The 22211-nt window shown below is 36.0% G+C and overlaps 1 protein-coding gene across 2 annotated transcripts in view; it reads left to right on the top strand.

The window, feature by feature from the left end:
- Window positions 1–7183, top strand: part of TBC1D19 (TBC1 domain family member 19) — a 44565-nt gene extending 37382 nt beyond the window's left edge. For both annotated transcript variants that reach the window (XM_056490405.1, XM_056490406.1), the window contains exons 16-21: window positions 651–683; window positions 3004–3113; window positions 4297–4388; window positions 5133–5248; window positions 5712–5782; window positions 6799–7183. In XM_056490405.1, the coding sequence (XP_056346380.1) occupies window positions 651–683; window positions 3004–3113; window positions 4297–4388; window positions 5133–5248; window positions 5712–5782; window positions 6799–6873 (497 nt within the window). In that variant the 3' untranslated portion in view covers window positions 6874–7183. The remainder of the gene's footprint in view (window positions 1–650; window positions 684–3003; window positions 3114–4296; window positions 4389–5132; window positions 5249–5711; window positions 5783–6798) is intronic.
- The last annotated feature ends 15028 nt before the right edge of the window (window positions 7184–22211 follow it).

The raw sequence follows: 22211 nt of genomic DNA, 5'->3' as shown, positions 1-22211 counted from the left end.
CTTTCAAGGCCTTACATCACCAGTCTTAAGTCTGTCTCTGGCCTTGTCTTTTATGTCTTTTGTATTTCAGTGGAGTCAGTTGCAGTACATACTTTTGTTTCAATTTTTTTCTGTTTGCCTCTGCAATTCTCACAGCTTTGTAGCCATGAAGCATTGTTATTATGATCTTTTGCCAGAGCAGCCACCTCTTACCAGTCTTGTATAAAATCTAGTGAATGGGAGTTAAGATCAGCTGAGAAGGAGGAGCAATCTGTCATGCTGCAACTGCCAAGTACTGTGAATGTTCTATCTGAGTACTACATGAATTACTAGAGGTCTTGGCCTCCTTTTTTTCCTACTCCATTCTTGACAGTGCATGACATTTATGGGTTGTCATTGATCTGAAATTAGGTTCTGATATCAGCAAAGCTTCTGTGTAACAGCTTCATGGAAACTGAGTTTTACTTGTCTTTCTAGGAAATGTAGCTTGTGTTTAAGCATGTAATTGGTTGTACTGACATAGATGATTCTGTACTTATGTATGTACAAGATGGAGAGCTATGAATACTTTATTCCTGATGTAGGCAGAATACAATTTGAGTGAGGGGGAATAATATTTTTTGCATGCATAATTATTAAAGAACAAAAAAATAAATATTTTTGTTTTGCAGGTGTAATCCCTTTTCATGGCTTTTCTATGTATGGTAAGTGTGACTCTCATAAGCTAAAACCTCAGGATTGCTTTTCCTCATTATGGTTTAAAGCTGTGTATACTTTTCTGCAACTTTTAAACTTGTGTATGTGCTTTTATGTTTTTTTTTGTGTATGAAGACTGTTGAATATAATTTTTAAAATTTTAGGTTGTTTTATTTACTTATATTACAGCTTGCTACAATGTGAGAATTCCTTCTTTGAGAGCTAATAGCTGAGCTAAGCTATGCATCTTAATGTACATGATTAGAGGGATAAAGTTACCAAAAAGTTGCCCATTAAAAAAGTTCTTAAAAACATGAATAATGTGAAAGGCCTGTTGCTTTCTACATTTGCCTACAAGAGGTGTTAAAAGAGCATTGCATAATATAATGATTGCTAATTTACTACACAGAGAAAAGCAAAAATATAAACAAGATTTTTAGGAAAAAAGCAGAAAAATCTCTTTGGGTTGCAGATGTATTGCAGCTATTGCAGATGTGAGATTAGATGTTTTAGCTTTTCTTTTTTTTTCTTTTGGTTTATCAAAGGTGTTTCTAGCATCACAGGCAAGCAGATTGTAAGATTATACTTAAAATGCTATGTTTTACTAATAATAAAATTTAATGATCACACACAATCATTAAAATCATGGAATTGAAATGTGAAATGCAAATTTCAACCTGAGTAGGGAATCTAAATTCTTTAGAGTAATGATCACTTAAATTACAAACTCTTCCTTAGGAACTCATTTAGAGGCGTTCACTTGGTCTGTGTGAGCTGCCTGTCAAAATGTTTGGGTTTGACTCTGCCCTTGGGAACAATGCCTCCCAAACTTGGGTGTGAGTTTTCCTCCCTCCCTCCTGTCCTCATGCTTTGCACAGGCTCAGAATACGCTGGCTCTGGGACAGAAGAAGGGTGAAAAGCAAGGTAGCAGAAACATGGTAATGTAGCTCAAGGCTGTGGATACCAAGCAGACTATCCTCTGTATTCCATGCTGTGCTGCTATATGAGGAAGTGTCTGGGTCCTTATGAAAATCCTATACCCTTTTTCCTGTTTGCATGCATACACTGTCAGGGTGCCAGCTGTCAGAGGCTGTTCTGTTACACTCCTGGCCTTTATGTACATGTGCACACTGACAAGTTTTCCACCTCCATCTTCAAGCATTAAAAACGTGAGCACAAGTAACATCCTTTGCTTTTCTTACCCCTACAGAAATACATGTTTCTGTGAATATCACCCTACCTTAGCACCCCACCTCTCATACACAGATAACATTTTTGTTATTAAGCCACCTTCTCTGATATTTAGATATGAAAATAAATTCGCACATGCATAAAATTAATCATGTATATATATTAAAAAATGTACATATATCTATGTGTACATACATATGCAGATAAATGTATCCATATCCCTAGCTTAGTGTAAATAAAATGGAGGGGAAGGTAAATGTAGAGATAGAAACTATGAGTGTGTTAAAATGTAAGCTGTCAGCTAAAATGAATGCACCTGTAAAATGAAGCAGTCAGCATGATGACTGGACAGATCAAAAGGCTGTTCACAAAAAGGTATAACAACTGTCTGTGAGAATGCATTGAGGGAATGGACTTTCAAGGAATGATGGTTATGTTTCAGCAGCACATACAGATTTATCTATATACTAGACTTTTATGAAACAAGCAAAGTTTCAGAGCTGCTGTTTTACAAATGTAATCGATTATTATTTTGAATAATTGTTCTAGGTGTACTAGAACACTTCTAAACAGTAAAGTACCAAATATCTATGGTTTACAGTTCTTGTAAGAAATAAACATGTCTCTATGAGTTTGTCATATTTAGTGATGTTATTGTGGCAACTGAAAGCTCTTCTTTTAATGTTTTCATTTTCACAATATCCGTCTTCAAGCAGTCTTGCAAATAGGGCATCACTTTGGGACTGATCACTTGCCCCATGGCACACTGAAAGTTACAGACAGTTGAACTGAAAACTTATACTGTTTGCATTGTGCTGTACTCCAGAGGTGCTCTCCTTACAGCTTATTTCTTATGGTTGAGAAGCCAGCTCTGTAGTAAGCAGGTTCTAATTGGTTTAGCTTCTTGAAATGTGTAGGAATAATATTTAGAGTGTATCATACTCCTTTTTTTGACTTCTTACATTAAATGATAGACTGCGATGGAATAATTCTTTCTCAATAATTGGTTTAGTACTGTTTTTGTAAGTTCTGGTACTATAAATTACATGGCTTTTCCTCATAATTCATACACTTAATCATTGAACTCTTTCAGCAGTTTACAGTGTTGAGTCAATTATAATTCTTTTATCCTTTCAGTTGCTCCACTTTGTTTTCTGTACCATGAACCTTCCAAATTGTATCAGATATTCCGTGAGATGTATGTGCGTTTTTTCTTCAGACTCCATTCCATCTCTTCTCATCCCTCTGTAAGTTCATTAGGAATTAAATCCACTCACTTGATATCCTGTTTGCTACAGAACAATAATATACCATAGCATGATTTTCTATGTGATTGAAATGTATCCTTTTAAATATAATAAAATATTTCAGGCAAGCTTGGGAAAATTATAATAGGTAATTCCAGTCTGGATATTGTTGTTTTCAATGTCATTATTAGACTTTGCTATCATGTACCTTATTAAAATAGTAAGTTCTCATTTTATGAGGGTATGGGGTCTTTTATAAGAGTCAAGTTTTTTAATCTAATAGATTTCTCAGTTCAAAGAGTCACACAAATTCATTTTCATTAAAGATATGTAAATGGACTCTGGAATATTGTCTGGTAAAGGGACTAAAATATATGTATAGAGATACTGTTTCAGTGATACCAAGTTCATGTCTGTTTCTTTAACTGAAGTATCTTGGTATGACAGCACATGTGTTTTAGTACTACTAGATGAGTTTAAATAATTTGTCTCTTTGTGACCAGGATCAGCTGTCTTGAATATACAAGAGTTGCAAAAATTGTCTTGTCTTCTATTTTGAAGAATAAACCAGAGTAAATATTTCTTTTTTCCTTTGAAAAGTACTGAAGAGGTATATTGCTTTTTGAAAATTTCCTGGTTAAAAGAAAATAGTTTCCTTGGTATACCATTTCAAGGCTATGTATTGTGCTTTCCATTTTTAATAGCAGAGAAAGAGGTCACACAAGAGTCTGTTAATTTCCATAGTAATTTTTGAAAAAATAAAATTTTAAATGTGTTTATGTTTAACTATTTTTGTAGTTATCCCTATTGGTACTTGGTTTTACTATCAGAGAGATACTTCTTTTCACATTCTTTATTTTTTAGTGCAACTAAGGTCTGTTTCATCAAAGTGGAAATATTTCAAGTAGGTTACACTATAGTAACCCATAAAGTACTTCAACCCTGACATACAAACACCATAATTAAATCAGACTTGAAAGGAATTGTCAGAACATATGTTGCTAATACGTACAGGGAATTGCAGGTTCAAGGCTTTAGTGACTGAAGGTATTAGAATTGCTTGTGCCTTTCTCACCTGAGTTGAATATTATATCATTTATAGTGTACACTTACATGCTGATACTGTTTTCTCAGATTTGACAGGATGAGTGTTAGCATTCACAGTATGATCTTGTTTATTTAGGGCATTGTATCATTATGTTTGCTTTTTGAGACTCTTCTACAAACCCATCTGCCCCAGCTCTTCTATCACCTCCGAGAAATTGGAGCTCAGCCGTAAGTACTTTTTTCTGATTTGTTACAAGTGTTGCACATTCATTGTTCTGAAAATGCTGGTCTGTAGTGTTTTAATTTAAGATCTGTGGGAAATTATGCAAAAGTATAACCATCAATGTGCCTTTTTTCTTGAGAGTCTGATGGAGTGCTTTGTCTAACCTGTATATCTGTGCTTTGTGCATTTCTTCTGTGTGCCCTGTGAAAGAAGAATTGCTCTGTGAGAAATGCTCTATGCTGCATTATTCAGCTAAATTTCAGTAATTCATGTTGGATCTGATTGAACTAAGTGATGTATTTCCTAGGGGACAGAAGACACATAAATGTGTTAGTTGCAGCAGAAGATACTAGAAGAGGCAAGAGAACAAGAGTCATTCAGTAGTGAGCTCATGGGGCCACGCACAACAGAACCTGAAAACCTTTTTATCTTAATTGGTATCCATTGTAATAGCATAATAGCAGAAAGGATGAAACATTAAGGGTGATAATAGATGAAGATCATTTTAATGTGATTGTTTGATCAGAATGATAATGAGAATGAAATTAGTACTTTATCAAATGAAATGCTAAATAGTTTTATGGTGGCTGTTGCAAATTAAAATATTGATTTTTACTGCAGCAAGAGAAAATGCCTATTCTTCCCGAAAGAGAAATGCAGAAAGATAATTAAATATTTTCAATTTATAGACAGTCTGATCATTATGGGAGGCAGAAATGTAATAACCATTGTTTGTCACTTGTTTGCAGGCTACGAATTTCATTTAAATGGATGGTACGAGCATTTTCTGGTTATTTAGCTACAGACCAGCTCTTACTTCTGTGGGATAGAATCCTGGGATACAATTCTCTAGAAATTCTTGCTGGTAATAGAGTTATGTTTACAAAATGTGTGTGTCTGTGTGAATGTAAGGCAAATACTTGTTAGCCTCAATGTATTTTCTAATGAGTTTCTCTTTGAATGCAGACAGCAGGTTGCATACATGTCAAAGCATATATCATCTAGAAAATGGAATTGCATGAGTACTGCATCTTTAATAAAAAATATGTCAGGTAATTTTTTCATGGCAATACTCAAAAAATGCTAAGTGCTCTCTGAAGAGAGCTTAGGATGTTCTCCCAGCTTCAGTAGTAGTGGTAAATGAATCCATCACCTTTCACAAAATACAAGATTCATGTTATTTATGTCAACTACCTCTACTGTACTTAAAGCAATTGACAGTCCCCATGATTTTCAAAATAATTAAACTAATTTATGTTTTATATCAATATTAATTCTAACCACTACTTATCAGGTCAAAAACTTAAATATTGGACATTTTCTTTCAGTTCTGGCAGCTGCTGTGTTTGCTTTCCGAGCAGTTAACCTGATGGAGGTGACATCACTGGCTGCAGCTGAAGTAAGGATAAGTTTCACTCAGAGGAGATTGAAATAGTTTCTGATGCTTTGCCAATAAGAGTAACTTGAACTTCACATGGCACATGGTGCATAGTGCAAATCTTTCTGTCTAAATTCTTGCCTTAGATAAAAAACAAGGAAATTGTGAACATGCAGTACATAGTGCTGCTTTACTGGAGTAAATGGAAATAAAGTGTATTTGCTATAAAAATGCAGTGTTATAAAATTGTTTTGTACAGTTACTTTTTTTTAATATATAATCTGTGTTAGTGGGATATATTGATTTTGAAATATTGGAGAGGTTTGTACCCATTTTCCTCAGTACATTTTAGATTATTCTGTTCTACAAATTACAAAAATTTTACAAGATTACTTCGCCAACATGAATCTGAAATTTCACTGTGCGTACTGCCAGAGGAAATTAAGAAAATGAAGTTACTACAATTAAGATTATTATTGTTTATATCTAGTAACCTGTTAATTTTTTCTTTTCTTTTTTTTTTTTTTTTTTTTTTTTCAAAAATATGGTGATGGGTTTTTTCCAGACTTTGAGAGTTTGTAATCAATTTCTTTGGCTTTTTTAAAACATACTTTCTTGAGAAGACATTTATTATTTAAGGCATTACATTGGACTTACTTCACAAGTACTAGCCAAGCCACAGGATAAGGATTCTTAATTCCCAATTATTTTTAGAAGCAAGTTGAAATGCTAGACTCCTTATTCACCCATGATGGTGTGTATATTTGAAGTAAGGCTAAAGGCTAAAATAAAGTTACTTGGGTACTATACATTGAATAAATGTGTTTTTTCTTTGAAATGTTAGAATATAACGGTAATATAATTGAATGCAATACTGTACTATCATAAACTAGTATAATTTGTTTCTTGCCATGTCCAAATCTAATTATTGGCAGTGTTGTAGTCAGTATTAGAATATTTCCCCAACTTCTTACCTTGGTTTAAGGAAATTTGATTCAAATGTCAAGTTTAACAAGCCTTTTTGGTTTTCGTCCTAGGCTGTACTTGCTGACCTTTCAACCCTGAAAGTTATGCCTCTTCTCCAAATCTTCTTGTTTGCTACTGTCACTTGATCTGCTTCAACAATAGTGGTGCCACATTCCAGTCTTTCTGGAGAAGCTAAGCATCAACTATGCAATGTCTGCATAAAACCAAAATCAAACTCCATGTATAAAATCAATTTAGAAATAGTTACCTTAATATTTTCTAACTGGAAAAAAATCACTTTGCACACAAGTGTGTGAAGTGCATGATAATGAATTTCACTGTAAAAGCAATGGTTATTACTTGTACATTGAGAATGACTACTTGTGCAAGTAAATAATATGAATCACTGTCTAAAATGCATGTATTATTAAATTAAATAAAGTAGATGTAATTCATGACCTGAGTTTTGTGATGTTATTGACAGCATTGTAAAATCTCTTATTCTTTTAATATGAAATTACTTTTTCAGGCTCATTGCTTAGCGGATATCATCTCCAATACTGTCAAGTAAGAAAATAAAGATACTTGCAAGATTTTTTTCTTATTTTCTAAGAAAAAGATGGGATCATAATCAGTTTTGCTAGCCCTATCTTATTTATTCTTTTCACAGAATTTTTCTCCATGTTCTTTCTCATGTTAGCTGCTCCTGTTCTTTTCACACACAGAGGTGTAGTCACGCATTCCCCATTCATCTTTGGCTAGGTAAAGAGCTATCTCAGGCATCTGCTGAACTCCTCCCCAGAGTCCCATCAAAGGCATAAAATATGTTCCCCTGCAGAGAAGGCCTGAGCTTAGCTTCCTTCAGAGCTTGTTGGAGCTGGTCTTTGCATGAGACAAAATATTACCCTGAGAACGATGCCAAGAGTCCTTTTGCTGTGCCCCACACCCTCTCTGGGAGAGCAGTGCTACGCCTTTGACAGTTTTCCAGCCTCTGTGATTCAACAGCTCAGGCTTCAGTGCAAGAGCCCTGCTCATGTCCATGTGTGATGGATTGTCACTACAGTCAGGCTGGCATCTTCTGTTAGCTGTCACACTTTTTTGTGAGGTCTTCCTCACAAAATTTATTTGGTTTGTTTAATACCAGAGTTGGAATCAATAATCTGATTTGATTAAGTGTATCTTAGCACCTGAAAAGCTCTCAGTTAAAAAAATAGTAATGAGTTATTATATAGTCACTGCATTTACAATAGGACTTTTGTCTTTGCCTGGTTTATGAACATGTACATGCTTATGTACATATAGTTGTCATTTGCCATACTGAATGTAAATCAGTGAAACATGAATCCTTCATATTTTGTTCAAAATTTGACAAGTGATCTAAGCTGTAGTCTCAGGTGGGGGAGTGAGCTGTGTATCTGTGAATCTTGTTGTCTCTATCAGGATAATGTAGTAGAAACTTAGTGAGCTAGTAAATTTATAAGGCTAATTTTAAAAAAAGGGAAGTTGTCGACTCTGGTATCACCTCCTATATAAAGAACCAAATTACTTAGCAGATATAATATGTGAGAATATTTGGGGAATTTTTTTCTCTGGATAACAGAGAAAATTGATATTTTCCTTTTGCAAGAAGTTAACTGTTTAACTAGAGTTTTTTCTGTGACATTTAGTTTTTAAAAAGACATGTGACAGCTTTTATCCTTTACAGCAAGTATTATCCTGTTTTATATATGGGAAATGAAGGCATAGAAAGATTAAGTGATTTGCTAAAGATTACAGAGTAAATTCTTAAAGGAGGGGAGCAAACTCGCCTCTGTTGAATTTCTGTTTGCATTTCTGTATACTCAGTTTGTGTATAAACCACAAGATCTTATTTCATCTTCAGAACAACACATAATATACACCTGCCTCTGAAAATGCAGCATTTTGCAGTTTTTAAAAATCCATAAATTGGGTAGCAGTTTAGAAATTATAATGTTACAAAGCAGTCACAAGGATTGTGGCTCAATAAGGTCATTGCAAGGTTACCATGGTGTTTTAAAGAATTAAAAGTATTTACTAAATAGCAAGGGAGATTCCCTACATGCCTGCTGACCCTCTAATTCTCTTTGCTTTGTGCTAGTACATGGTGCAGAATCTGAACAGTACCTCAACCTTTTCCAGATTAGGATTTTTGAGCATCTTCTTTTTAATTTTCAATAAATTTGGAAATGCTATAAGTAGGGAGACATAGAGACTGTTGGAATCTTCAGCAGTTCCTTGACTAAAATGATATGGTCAGTTTTTATCTCCCATCTCCCTTGCATCTCCACTGGGGCACTTAAACTCTCCCTGACCTGCACCAGTGTCTCTCCTGATGACTGGACAGGGAACCTTGTGCAGTGGAGCTCATGAGGGTCATCTTCTATACAGGAATAAGGAATACTGAGCATGAGTGCTTTAAAATGAGATTAAAATGAGATTTAAAAATTAACTAGAATACTCACCTTAAGTTTCAACTGTACTGCTAGATTTTTATATATTTTTAAAAATATATTTTAAAATATTGCTCTTACTGAAGTGGTGTTGTTTTCATGTTCCACTCAGTTGCTCTGTTAGTTCCAGCAAAGTACTCTGTTTCAGATTCTAGCTGATACTTGCATTTTTAATCTCTTTTACTTAAAATAATACTAATATTAAAATGACTGGATTCTATATGGCAGCTGGATACTTCTCTTGTATAGGCAGGTAGTATCAATTATTTAAGTTTTAATTCTTTAACTTGAGAGATCAGTTCAAACTTTTTGACATCTGTATTCTGTCATTTGACTTCCAAATTCCTAAAACTTATTTTTTATTTTTGCTGTTTTAAGTAATGCCCAGATGTTATTGTAGAATCATATCTAACTTGATAATTACATCAGTTTAAACAGGCTCAGCTTAATGTCCAATGGCTCAGTTTAGTCAAATTGTTTTGGTCTGTTCCTCCCTATCTGAAATCAATATAAACAGACATTTCAGCACAAGAACCAGTTGTCTTCATATTTATAGATAATGATCAAATTTTTTGCTGCTTACCTTAGGTTTCTGGCTATGGTCTGTCAAGGGTTTCTTGTAATGTCAAATAGACTGTTGTAAAAATGCAAAAGTAAATAGGCTTGTCTAAAAATGTACCCAAGTTATCTTCCTTCAGTACTTCCAAAAATATGTTGAAGCTCAAATCTTGATGTCTGGGTCATGGAACAACTGAATAACTAGAACAGTTTATAATTTTAGTGGATTTTTTTTGTCATAGTAACAAATTTTATTATGAGAAATGACGAGAGTATAAAGACTGTAAAACAGTTAGATATCCCAGCAAAGGGAAAAGGCTGCAAGGAGTCTCCAGTTTAAGACACATTTCTATTTGCTGCCAGAAAACCAAAAAAAAAAAAAAAAAAAAAAAAAAAAAAAAAAAAAAAAAAAAAGCTGATGCTTGCACCCATTTTACTGTCTTCTAATGAATTTCATAAAATGCTTCCAACAAGACCGAAGGGATTCGTTAAAACAGAATTGCTGTGTAAAGATCAGTTTGGGGAAAGCAACACAGTGAGCTGTTCATTAACAGTAAAATAAGCATTTTATAAAAGATATTGAAATACATTGCAAAACTGAAGGGCTGTATCTTCAGTGAGGAAGGGGAAGAGCCTTTCAACATATTTTAACAAATCAGTAAAATATTCTGTTCAGTGTTTTATGTGAGGAAATGGGGGAGGGAGGGGGCGGATGCAGCTGGGGCGGTGGGAGCTGCTGGGCGCTTCCTTTTCCCTCTTTTCCTCCAGACCTTTTCTGTCCGTGCCTGGCATCCTGCCATGTGCTGGACCAGCAGCTTCCATCCCCACAGCCCTCAGCCCCCACAGAAAGTGCAATTAGAAAGGGCAAGAGCACGTATTTGTGTTGCCCAGCCAGCTCCAGCAGGTTTCCTCCAGCCCCAGGAAGCTCAGCTGCTGGGCAGGGAGTGCTGCAGGGCAGGGCTGAGGTGAGGGCCCCTGGCAATTGTGGGCAGAGGGCCATTGGCCAGCCTTCCTGTTGGACTGGGCAGCACCAGAGGAGAAACAACTCCTCCGAATAATTCCCCTTCCAGTAGCCATAGGAATGATACTGGGTATCATTCTTGTGGGTACTTTCAGAAGAAGTGCTGAAGGACAACTCCAACACTTGGGATTCAGGGTTTGTTTATTCCCAGCTTTAGGAATCAGTATAGAAGGCAAAAAGTACCCTTCTGGTGGCTTCAGGCTTTTAGCACAAGGTCCCACATGAAGTGAGGGGCTGCACATCTGTGACCTGAACCACTTATTGCAGCAAATAACCAGGGAATAAACTGAAATCTCTAGAACCCAGAGATTGTGTGCTGGTATTTGGAATAACTAAAAATTTTTTTTTTCCTGTACACTTTATGCCTGGCTTTTTCAGTACCTTAACAAAACTGTTAATGCAGGGAAGATAATTTTGATCCAACAAGTGTGGCTGTTGTGGTCTGCTTTAAAACAGTGTTAAAATGTCTCAGCTTAGTATTTTTTAAATTAGGTAAATAATAGTATACCTACCAAATTATGGCATTACTGGCCAATTATGTTTTGGAGAAGCATCTTAAGATACTTGTCTTTTCTGTGGAGGACACAATGCAGCAAAGTCAGCAGTTATTAATGGGGACAGAACGAGTCTATGGTTAGGACAAGATGTTTGTCTTCAGTTCATTAACATGCTTTGTAACACTGGAACACATGAACAGTGATATTGCCATCTGACTGTGCTAAATACTAACCAGGGATCAGCTTTAAAATTAACACAAGGGGAGAAATACTGCTTTTTTGGCAAATTTTTTTTAAGTTTGTTTAAACCCAGGGAGGGTTACACCTGATACTGTGTCTTGTTGGACATTGCTGGTTACAGGAAGTGAGTTTGAGGTTCTCTGAAGAAAGTTGCAGAGGGGCCTCTGTGTACCCACATTTCAAAATCAGCATGTTGTGGATGTTGGACTACTGATATGTGCAAACAATTCTCTCTAGAGAATTGGCTTTATGGAGGACCACAGTGCTTTGCCAAATGACATTGTGTTTGGCTGAACAGTTTGAACAAATTGTTTCTTTTGGAATTATGACCAATATAAATGGAATATTGAACAAAAGAGTTAAAGACACAATTTGTGCAAGACAAAGCATGTGACCAATTCCTGTGCTTTGCTTTAAACAAAAAAGCCTGTATCATGTTGCTAAGATACAAGTTGGAATCTGATAGTCAACGGCAAAATATTATGTTTTAATCACATAATATGTTTTAGTAGGTATCTGATTGTTCATTTTATTCAAGAATCATGTTCTCTGAGTGTTACATTCTATGGGTTTTTTTTCTGAAAAGCTCGGATAGTTATACCCCAATAAGTCGAATTATAAATAGTAAATCAGCAGAAAATATGTTATAAAAAGCAATAATATTTAAATTTCTGTGTATTCAGTGCTATTTCTTAGCTAATTTTTTAAAAAAAGTCTAATGTCACAACATTTTCCCTTTTCTCCCTTTTTTTCCAAGTACATCTGGGTTACAAAAACAAGAATTTCTTTGAAGCCCAACCGTGGTCCATTAAAGTTAACATCAAGTTCCAGCTGTAGAAAACTGGCATGGTTACTGCTTGTGGAGGAAGTTCCAGTTGCTAGCAGTGCTCACATTACTGGTGAAGTTCTCCCCATCATTTCTGACCTTAAGACATAATTAGATGTTTCATGTTCGTTTGTAATAGTTCTAACCTTCTAACTGTACCCAGTTTTTGAAGGCGTTACAGCTAATTGATAGACTGGAGAAAGAGGTGCTAGGAGTATTAATGGCCCTCATTTCCATTAACACAGAGGCAGGAGAGCCCATCTGCCTCAAGCAATGCACTTCCACTGCGGGGAAAGCAATCCTTGAAAGAAAGGGAAAAAGGTGTTCAAATGCTGTAGACTGTGACCTCTGCAACACAAAAAGTGATCATTTGCGACTTGCACTTTTTACAAAGTACACTTTCTTCTACTGAATTTATATTGCATCTTTATTCAACATATTTTTTTTATTTTAAAAGCTTGAATAAGCTTTGTTAATAATACAAGGATAAAATGTCTTTTTGATATGTTTCTATAGATTTTGAAATTCAGACTTGTACCACTAGATTTTTCTGTTCAAGAGCTATAGCTTCTTCTCTCTTCTCTTTTTGCAATCTTCAACAAATATCCTTACATAGTTTTGTCTAATCTGGGTTTCCTGTCATGGGAATTACGATTTAGAGCTTACAGAAAATAGGAATCTTTCTGATTAGGATTGTTCTCTTCCCCTGACAAATATATTTCTATTTGGTTACAAAGAAATCCGGAAAAACTTTAAATTTAGTATCAAACCATTTCTGCAGTAGGTGGTAATAGGGATAAGGGGTAAGTATTTTAGTGGAGAGTTTGTTTATGGCAAGTATTATTTATTTAAGCAGCTAATCAATATTCAGTCTTGAAAACACACAATTAAAAGGTGAAAGTGGTAGATGTTTGGCTTTGCAACAATTTAGGTTAATAAAGACCTAAATAGAGGTTTGCAGTCTTAGAAAGCCAAGACCTTCCTGTCAGTGCATTCCTCCAGAAACAGCAGGAAGTGATGTCCAGTGTGCTTTCTTGAACATCCCAGGTGCCCATTCTAAATGCAGACACTGGAGAGCTGCATTGCCTGCCAGGATTTCAGTTAGAAGGGAGTAGTGAGAGAGAAGCAGGGAAGTTGCAGACACCACAGTAAGTGCAGATTTCCTCAGGCTGGGTGATAATCTGTGTGTTCACTCCAAGTTGGAAAAAACCTGTCTAAGACCTTGGTCACTTTGGCTTTGGAAGAAATCGCACACACAGGAGTGTAAGAAACTAACTTGCAAGCAAGTAATGGAAAACATGGCCAGAAAACTCCTTCCTACTACTAGACTTTGGATGAGGGAAGGGCCGAGATGGTAGATTGTACAATAAACTTATTTGTTTTGTATACACTAGATCTTTATACAGGAGTCTAGTACACGAGACTAGGACAAAATGAAAATACGGTTTCCAGAGAAAAGACAGAGAATGTTAGGGTTAGGGTTAGGCTTAAATTAACCTTGGCAATATGGGCAAAGAAAAAGCCAAGTATCATCTTATGTGGTATCTACAATAGTAATTAATAATGTTAGCCGCTTGACACATTTTACTAGTTTGTCAGATTTTTCCTGATCTCTGCAAAATGATGAAATTCTGCCCCAAGGTTTGTAATTATTTTTTAAAGTCAACTGTGGAGAGTTTTTTGGTTTTTTTTACATCAAGAGCAAGAGTCTCTGACATGTATAGTCCATCTTGGCCCATTCAGATGAGGCATTTTTGTTTTCATTGAATAATGAAATTTGTATTTTCCTAGTTTAAAAGCTTGAGCTGTAATTCTCACAGTTAGTTGAGTTTCAGCTCAAGGTTACTATTCTTCTTGCTAGGCAGTTCTGAACATTATTATAAAATCTCGGTTCAGTCTGTTTTATTTTATAAAGGAAAATATCGCCTTGTTCAGCAGCACAAACATGCAATGTAAAATGTTATGGAAGATATAGCCCTTTATAGATAGAGATGTTTTTGTTGACAAGTTCCAAACAGTTTAATAAAAAGTACTCTGAGTTGAACTGGATTTTTCGTGCTCTTTTTGTAGAATTTACTGCAGATCTTTCAAAAAACTGGACACAACCCAATAAAATTAATATGTTCTTGATGAAAATGTAAGCCATCTTTTCAGTTTTCTCTAGATGGAAGCTTTGTTCCTTCTTAGAAAACACCATGGAGAGATTTTAAATGACAAGTGCAGGATAAATTACTCGCTCCTGACTTCAGTCCAGACATTTAAACAGAGATGGTTACTGATACTGGTCAGGAAATTGTTCCAATGCAAATAGGTCAGTGTTGTGCACTCTGCTTTTGGTGGGACCAGGCCATTCGAAGGCAGGGGCTATTATGGAACAGAAATGTTCTTTCAAGACTCAGTGCTTTATTAAGATTTTGGTGAGGATTAATGCTAGGCATTTAAGTTTTTAATTTCCTCCATAATGTAATATATTTTAAATTTTCACTAGCCCACTTAATTCACTGTGAGTTTTCAGGCTGTGAGATCTGTTATATCAGAAAAGGAAAGTTGATAGCATTTAAGAAGTACACCACTCATTCTTTTCAGTATAAAACTCTCAGGATGAGGCAACTGCCCTGCCTTAAGGAACAGCACCCACTACCATAGTTTGTGGTTTACTGCAATCTCTCTCCAGTAACTCTCTATAGGTGCCACATCTGCCTCAAGCCTTTATAGTTCAGAAGCCATTAACAACATACAAGGTGACCTGTAAGGTCCCTGCCAAGCCAACCCATTCTGTGATTCTATGAACCTGATTTTTTGGATCGTGTAGGTAACTGTTTCTTGAGTTTGTCTCTTTTTATGGATTATAAAAATATCAAGATTGTGTAGAAGAGACTTGTTCTGGAGTGATATCGAGACTTCAGTATTGAATGAACAAAGACACTAATTTCAGGGGAAGGGGAGTACTGCTGGTGTTAGCACAGATAATCCCACTGGGAGCACATCTTAGGAACCAAATACTCTTTTGAGTCTCTCTTTAGTCATTTTAGTTCTGAAGATATTCTCTGAAATTGCAGCAGCATAAACATGAAAGCAAATGCTAAAACATTAGGAAAAGTTTACCCATTGCTTGGGATGTGCATTCTAACTCCTTCATGCAGTGAGCAGTTTCCTTTATGGCTGTTTTCTAGTTGTATCTGTAAGGCCTAAAAGGTATTTTGATTCCTGTGTCCCAAAAATATGTAATAAAGAAAGGCATCAGGGGAACTGTTAACTGGTCATTTCCTAATGGATAAGAGACAGGAGATACTGACATTCTTTCTCTTGAAGGTTGATTTGCCTCTCCTCTGCATGTTTGAAAACTTCAGATCTTAGATGCTTATTTTAGTAAGAAATATCCAACCTGAAATTCCCATTACTCTCTATTGATTCTTAAGGGATTCAGAGTTGACTGTCTCTGATTTAGACTTTTAGTTGGGCCCTTCCCTACATTTCCTATTAACTATTATGAAGAGTTTTGAAAGAACTGCTCAAACTCATTAAGTAGAAGATAAAAAATATTACTTGTCCTATACAAGTCATATCAGAAAGCTGAAAAACTTCACTGAACACAGCACCTTTTTGTCCCACCCTAATGAAAACTGTCACAATTTCATAATGGGCAGATAAAGGAATAAAAAGAAGTCCAGAACCGAGGAAAATCAAAAAATCTCATTCAACTCCAATGCTTAAGTAAGCTTAGCACATTGCACACAATTTTGTGAGTACCACAGCCTGCCAAGCAAGCAGGAACAAAAATGAACTATGTGTACTCCTTCTGAAAATGTAAGCAATGGATGAAATTTTACTCTCTTTAAAAAAAAAAAAAAAAAAAAAAAAAAAGAAGTGAGAAATAGACATGTTTGTACCAAATCAGAACACCAATGCCCAAGGGTTGTATTCTGACAGTAGGAAAATTGTCTGTATCCAATGACCTTGTAACTGAGGATGCAATCTCTGATGTTTTCTCTCTATTACCCAACTCAAAACATATAAAACTTGAGACAAAGAAAAAATATCTGTTATTTGATTTTCTGAGCAGTGGTTTCCATATGTTCTTCAAATTTCTGGGTAATTTGAGACCAGCTTTCTCTGCCTCTGCAGAATGATGTTATTTATTGAAGACTGTGTCACTCACAGTACCTGGCAGTGCAATGCCACAGATCTAGAGAGCTCCTGTTTACAGGATGTGCAACTTGCCTGCAGAAATTCCAGGAAACTGTGTGCTTGCTGTGACCTCAGAGCAGCCATTTCAATTTACCACCAACCATCTGACAATAGAATTGTATTTACATGATACACATGCTCACTAGGCTTTTTATTACTCTCTGTTAGTCACAGATCATGAGAATATAATCTCCTACTCACTGAAGATCTGACCTCTGGTTGAGTGATTGCTCATTCCACTTTTCAATCAACAGCTTCTAAAAGTATCAAACCAACACTTGAAGTAAAAGCTTTTGCCACTTTCTTGCTTCTTCAGAAGATTGCAAATAAAGGTCTTTGTTCTTATCCCATATATTGTCTTTAAGGGACAAATTATTTCCATTGAAAGTAATTAATCTGACAGCATTTTCTGACCATGCTCATTCAGGTAAAGAACAGCTTAATATATTATGAACTAAGCCTTTATTAAGACAAAAAAATATTCTGAAAGATACTACTCACATTTATTAATTATTATTAATTTATTATTTAATGCAACAGTTACTTCATAGACACTGAAAAAATTAAAACTGATCCCCAGAATGCCTCTACCAGCCTGAATAAGCAGACTCCATCCTGACAGTTCCTGTTACATGTGAGTAGGAACTATGCTCTTTGTGCAAAAACATATCCAAATATGTCCCAGGAGGCACTCTTCAATATTTGCTACATTCACAAGAATGTGCTAAATTACTCTGTCCAAATGATATTTTTTTTTTAAATTGTGTTTTTAATTCTATTTTTTTTTTTACACTGTTGGTCAATATTCTTGTTAAAAGATAAAAAGTAGTAGTGCAGAAGTGACTCTCATCACCTCCTGATTTTGCTTTTCCTTGTTTCCTGTCTAGCAGGAAGGGAGGGAATAAGAAGACACAAAGCACTGTCTGTCTCTGCTTAGGTAATGGCAGATTTAGAGATTTTCTGAGATTCAGGGAAAGTGAAAGAAATATTATGTACATATTGGGTTCTTTTTTTTTTTTTTTAATTTGGTGGTAAAATTCTTTGTTCTCCATTTCCTCTAAGACAACCGTTTCTGGTGAGTTATGTCTACAGCTCTCACTTCTGTTTTGAAATTGGTTAAATTCTCACATTACTTGACAAGTGAAAAAGCCAGCAATTTATTTTTAATGTATGGATTTGTTGTGTTAATATTGCTGTTCATTAAACATCAGGAATGGTTACACTGATAATTTAAAGACAGTTTGAACTACAAATGAACCCATTATGATTTTATTGTGAATGCAAAATTACCACAATCAAAATCTTCTTAAATTTTTATAAGATGCCTGGACTTTTACAGTCTGGCAATCAATTTTGGCAAAACCAGTTGTAGTGATGTATGTTCTGAGCTGATCAGATGATGAATTTTGTCACATCATGATCTCCAGAATTGTCCCTTGGTAGTTTTTAACATATTTCTGATTACCTAAATCTGTAATGTAATTAATTTCCACAACTGTTTTTACGTTGGCCCAAATGGTCTTTAACTGTCAAAATATATAACAACCCATCACTTTGCTGTAATCTGACAAGCCAAAATATTCAAGATAGCAAGATCCCTCCCTGCTCCTGCACCACCAGTAAGATTGTGTCCTGGCAAGCTGTTTGGCTCTTTCTACAGATTCCAGAAATCTAAGTGCTGCCTGAAATATTTTATTCACTCATTCTGCCATTGTTTTCCTTCAGACTCTATATCTCCGGATGTGCCTCCAGATCTTGTGTAAACAGATTGAGTCTTTGTTTATTTTTGAAATAAACAGAATCCAACCACAGTCTGCCTAGCCAACATCTTCTAACTGGAATGGCATCTTTGTTCCCACAAAGAACTCAACAATTTCAAGAAAGGATAAGCAAAGCTTCTATGCAAATACAAGACTCAGCTGCAATGAACACTTGCTGAACATTGTGTGTTCTAAGACTTATATTTGTCTTTACTCCATATGTGTTAAAGAAAAAAATCTTCTGCAATGCCCGAGACAATGCTGATTGAAAAAAAAAAAATCTCGAATTAGGCAACTTAATAAAAAAGTTCTTTGCAGATCTGCAGCTCTTATTTTGCCCTTAATGACTGTTCCTTCTTTCTTATTGAAAGAGATTGTGTTATTTTGGCAGCATTTTGGCCTATTACCAGGTAATTTATTCGCTTGAAGGATATCTAGACTCATGGTCACTGATAAGAAGATCCTAAGGGCTAATACTCCCATCAGATAAGGAAAATGTCTCACTAACTTCCATTCTCTACATTCCAATTGTCTTATTGGACTGAGATAGCAATCTATGACCCATCGTTTCTTAGTCCATTAACAGATGGAAATACAGGATCACTTAAAATACTTCATATAGTTTTCTCTTGAACTAACAACTTTCCCTCCCCAAAACATAAACTTCAGTAATACAGAAATAACTGAGAAGGAGTTCCTAAACTGATCCTCTCATCCTGGCAAGTATAAATCTTACAAAATTCCACCTTCATTTGACATTTTATTAGCACATGAAATCTGAGAACTAGAAAGTTTTATAATTTGGGTGCAGATATGAATAACTTCTCTAATCAAGAGAAGATATTTGAATTTTAATCTCAAGCCTGTTAAAAAATGAGTGTTTCTTTTCACAGCAGTAATAGAATCAAATGTTTCTTGGACAATTTACCGATAACCTGGTGGACATGAGTTAGCTGGATTTGAATTTATTGTCAGTTTGTACTTACATTGCTTTTTAATTAAAAAAATATTATTGTATTAATTTCTGAGTCTTCTTTCCTGTAAGGTGACCTTGTAGCATTTTTTCTAAATTTGTGCTTTGTTTCTGTTTCCCCCACAAGGTTTCTTTCTCATCTATTATTATTAGTCTTGCTCATTTTTCCTCGTCAGTCTTCTCATCTATCCAGAGCATTCACAGCTTGTAGTTTGGAGAGACTGCAAATGACACCAAAGAACAGAAAAAATGATTGTTTTTCCTTTACTCTATTGTTCAAACCTGCTTAAGGGTTATTGTAGGGCCAGATGAATGTATCTATTGGAAAGAACCGTTGGCATTAAACTCTGAAGGTTATTTCCTCTCCCTTTTTCTGTTCAGATAAATCAATGTGGTGATTAAGGCTAGGTGAATGACAGAATTGCTATCAGGAAAGGCAAATCAAAGCAGTTAATACACACCAATAAAAGGGAAAAAAGCTTTCTGCTCTGAAGATCAATGGAAGAATGCAGGACAGGACTCAAATAAAAGCCTCTCGGGTTATCCATACTGCAAAGAACACACAGAAAATTCGACCAAGACTGTAGGAGTCCATTGATACTCATCAGGATTCGTGGCAGAAAGTAACATAAATGGCAGAACTCTTAAGCCTTCGAGACCAGTTTGTTCCCTGCAAAAAAGATAAAGATAGGTAACTTTCTATCAACAATGTAGCATATGCCAGTGCAATTCCTCTTTCAGGAAAGGATATACTCAAAGCAGACATTTTGGATATGCATCTTTGTAGCCTTTAGCAGCTGATAGTGATCAGTGTCTCCATCCTGTCTCACCTCTGTGAGTCATCATGATTTCTTCATTGCTCTTTTTCTTCAGAATAGAAACTTGTATCTTGTAAAACTGCACATAGATGTGCTGAGTAATTTGGATGCCAACAGCATAGTCCAAGGTGAGAATTCTTTTGCTGCTCTGTGCTTCATCTAGCGACCCCGTGTCAATACATTACCATTCGTTCTCCATTCACAACAAATTCCAGCCCTTCTATTACAACTGTCTACATTCAGAGATAGAGAAAACATTCTAAATAGCAAGCATACCCCAAAACCACACAGCTCTGCTGATGAATGGGGCAGGTCACTAGTGATGAAGAACTGTGAAAAGGCTGAGATTCTCAAAGCCCTCTTTCACTTGTTCTTTACTAGCAAGGTCAGCCCTTAGGGTTCACAGAGCTCTATGCCTAATTTGGCAAGGTCTGGAGGAGGAGAATTTAGCAAATTTAGCAAATGTTTGCAAGTCCTTAGGGCTGAAAGGAGCTGCTTGTAAAGGTGCCGAGGAAGGTGAGTAACTTAATTGTGCTGCTTCCTATCACCTTCTAAAGTCTGTGACAATCAGATGGGATTTCCAGTTACTGGAAAAAAAGCAAATGTCACATCCATCCATCACCAAAGGAAGGTGCAGGAAACTGCAGAGAAGTCATCCTTACTACGTAGCTCTCTCAGAGGAGATCATGAAGGAAATGTTTCTGGAAGCCATTTCTGAGATGACAAAAGACAAGCCAATTCAGAAAAACCAGCACAGTTGCCTTTGGTCGTGAGAGAGTTGGCTCCATGACTGAAGTGCTAAGAGCAGCACATACTGATTTTAGCAAGGGTCTTTTGCTGTGACATCCACATCATTTTTGTAGTCCAGTAGGGACTAGGTAAGTAGATGAGGTGGATGGCAGTCTGAACCACTCCATTTAAAAATAGTGGTGACCAGTCTGAAATGGAACAGCATCTGGTTATGAGTGATGTTCCTCAGGGTTGAGTAGGGGAATTAGACTAGAGGAACTCTAGAGGTCATACATTTTTCTCTCATTCTGTGATGAAGCCTTGCAGGGCACTTCTTAGAATTTGGGTCCTCATATTGAAACCACTAATTATTTAGGTTTCTGTGGATTAATGGCGGCAGTCTTTCCTTGATTCTGAGCTCATGCAGCTGATTCTACGTGATATGAAGCGGCACTGTACCATGAGGCATTTCCAGCTAAGAAGATTCTCACTCCAAGATCTTCTGCTATGGTGTCCTGACTGGCAGTGACATCCCCAAAACTCCAGAACACAGGCATTGCTTGAAAACAATCTATTCTATGCTTCATGAGTTGGGGACTTGTAGTTAAAAGCAGGAGGTGAAAATGAACGAACATTGAAAGAGAACTTTTAGCAAGGATCATTTATTATTTTAGACCCACATGGTTTTCTTGGAGTGTCTCCATCTCATAACTATTCTGATGCAGAATACAGTGCCTGTGCAGTCTGGATCTTTTGACTGCACTAACTCTCAGTTAAAACAGTTCACACTTGTCTGGGAAACTTGCCTCTTTCATGTACCCTTTATGCATTCCTCTCTCTGTAATATAACATTAACTAATTAATTAAATTAACAGCCGGTTTCTTTGTTTCCATCTGGGAAATTTACTCTGCTCCAGCTCCCCTCCCTAAAGTTAAACAACACTGAACAAGCTTTTTTAAGATACAGGCTTTTCATTGTTCTCTTTGCACAAGATCTGGTCAGATACTGTTGGTCTTTAAAAGCTGTTGTACTCACCAGCTGGAATGATAGTGCTATGCACAGATTTCAGAATTCAATCAGAGTTTATAAGGTTTAGACACATTTTCCAAAACTTTATATGCTATATGATTATTTAAAAGTTTTGTGGTTTTTTTCCCCCATAAAAATATGTTTCTACTGGGATGGAGTTTGCATGCCAACTATATTAGAGAAATTGTTCCCTGCTGCATTTAGTAGTACTGTAATCATTTCACAGTTCGCTTTCTGGATTTTGCTGACCCGCAGAAGCAGCTTGTACAACTCCATTTCATGCTCCTGTCTCCTGTAGGTTCCACTTAGGAGGCAAAGGCTTTTCTCAAGGCTCTTTCAACCCCTCTTCTGTTGTTTCTTAGGTAATTGCAAT

This window comes from Oenanthe melanoleuca, chromosome 4 (genome assembly GCF_029582105.1).
Source record: "Oenanthe melanoleuca isolate GR-GAL-2019-014 chromosome 4, OMel1.0, whole genome shotgun sequence".
In the NCBI taxonomy this organism is placed as follows: domain Eukaryota; kingdom Metazoa; phylum Chordata; class Aves; order Passeriformes; family Muscicapidae; genus Oenanthe; species Oenanthe melanoleuca.
This window is presented reverse-complemented; position numbering and strand designations above follow the sequence as displayed.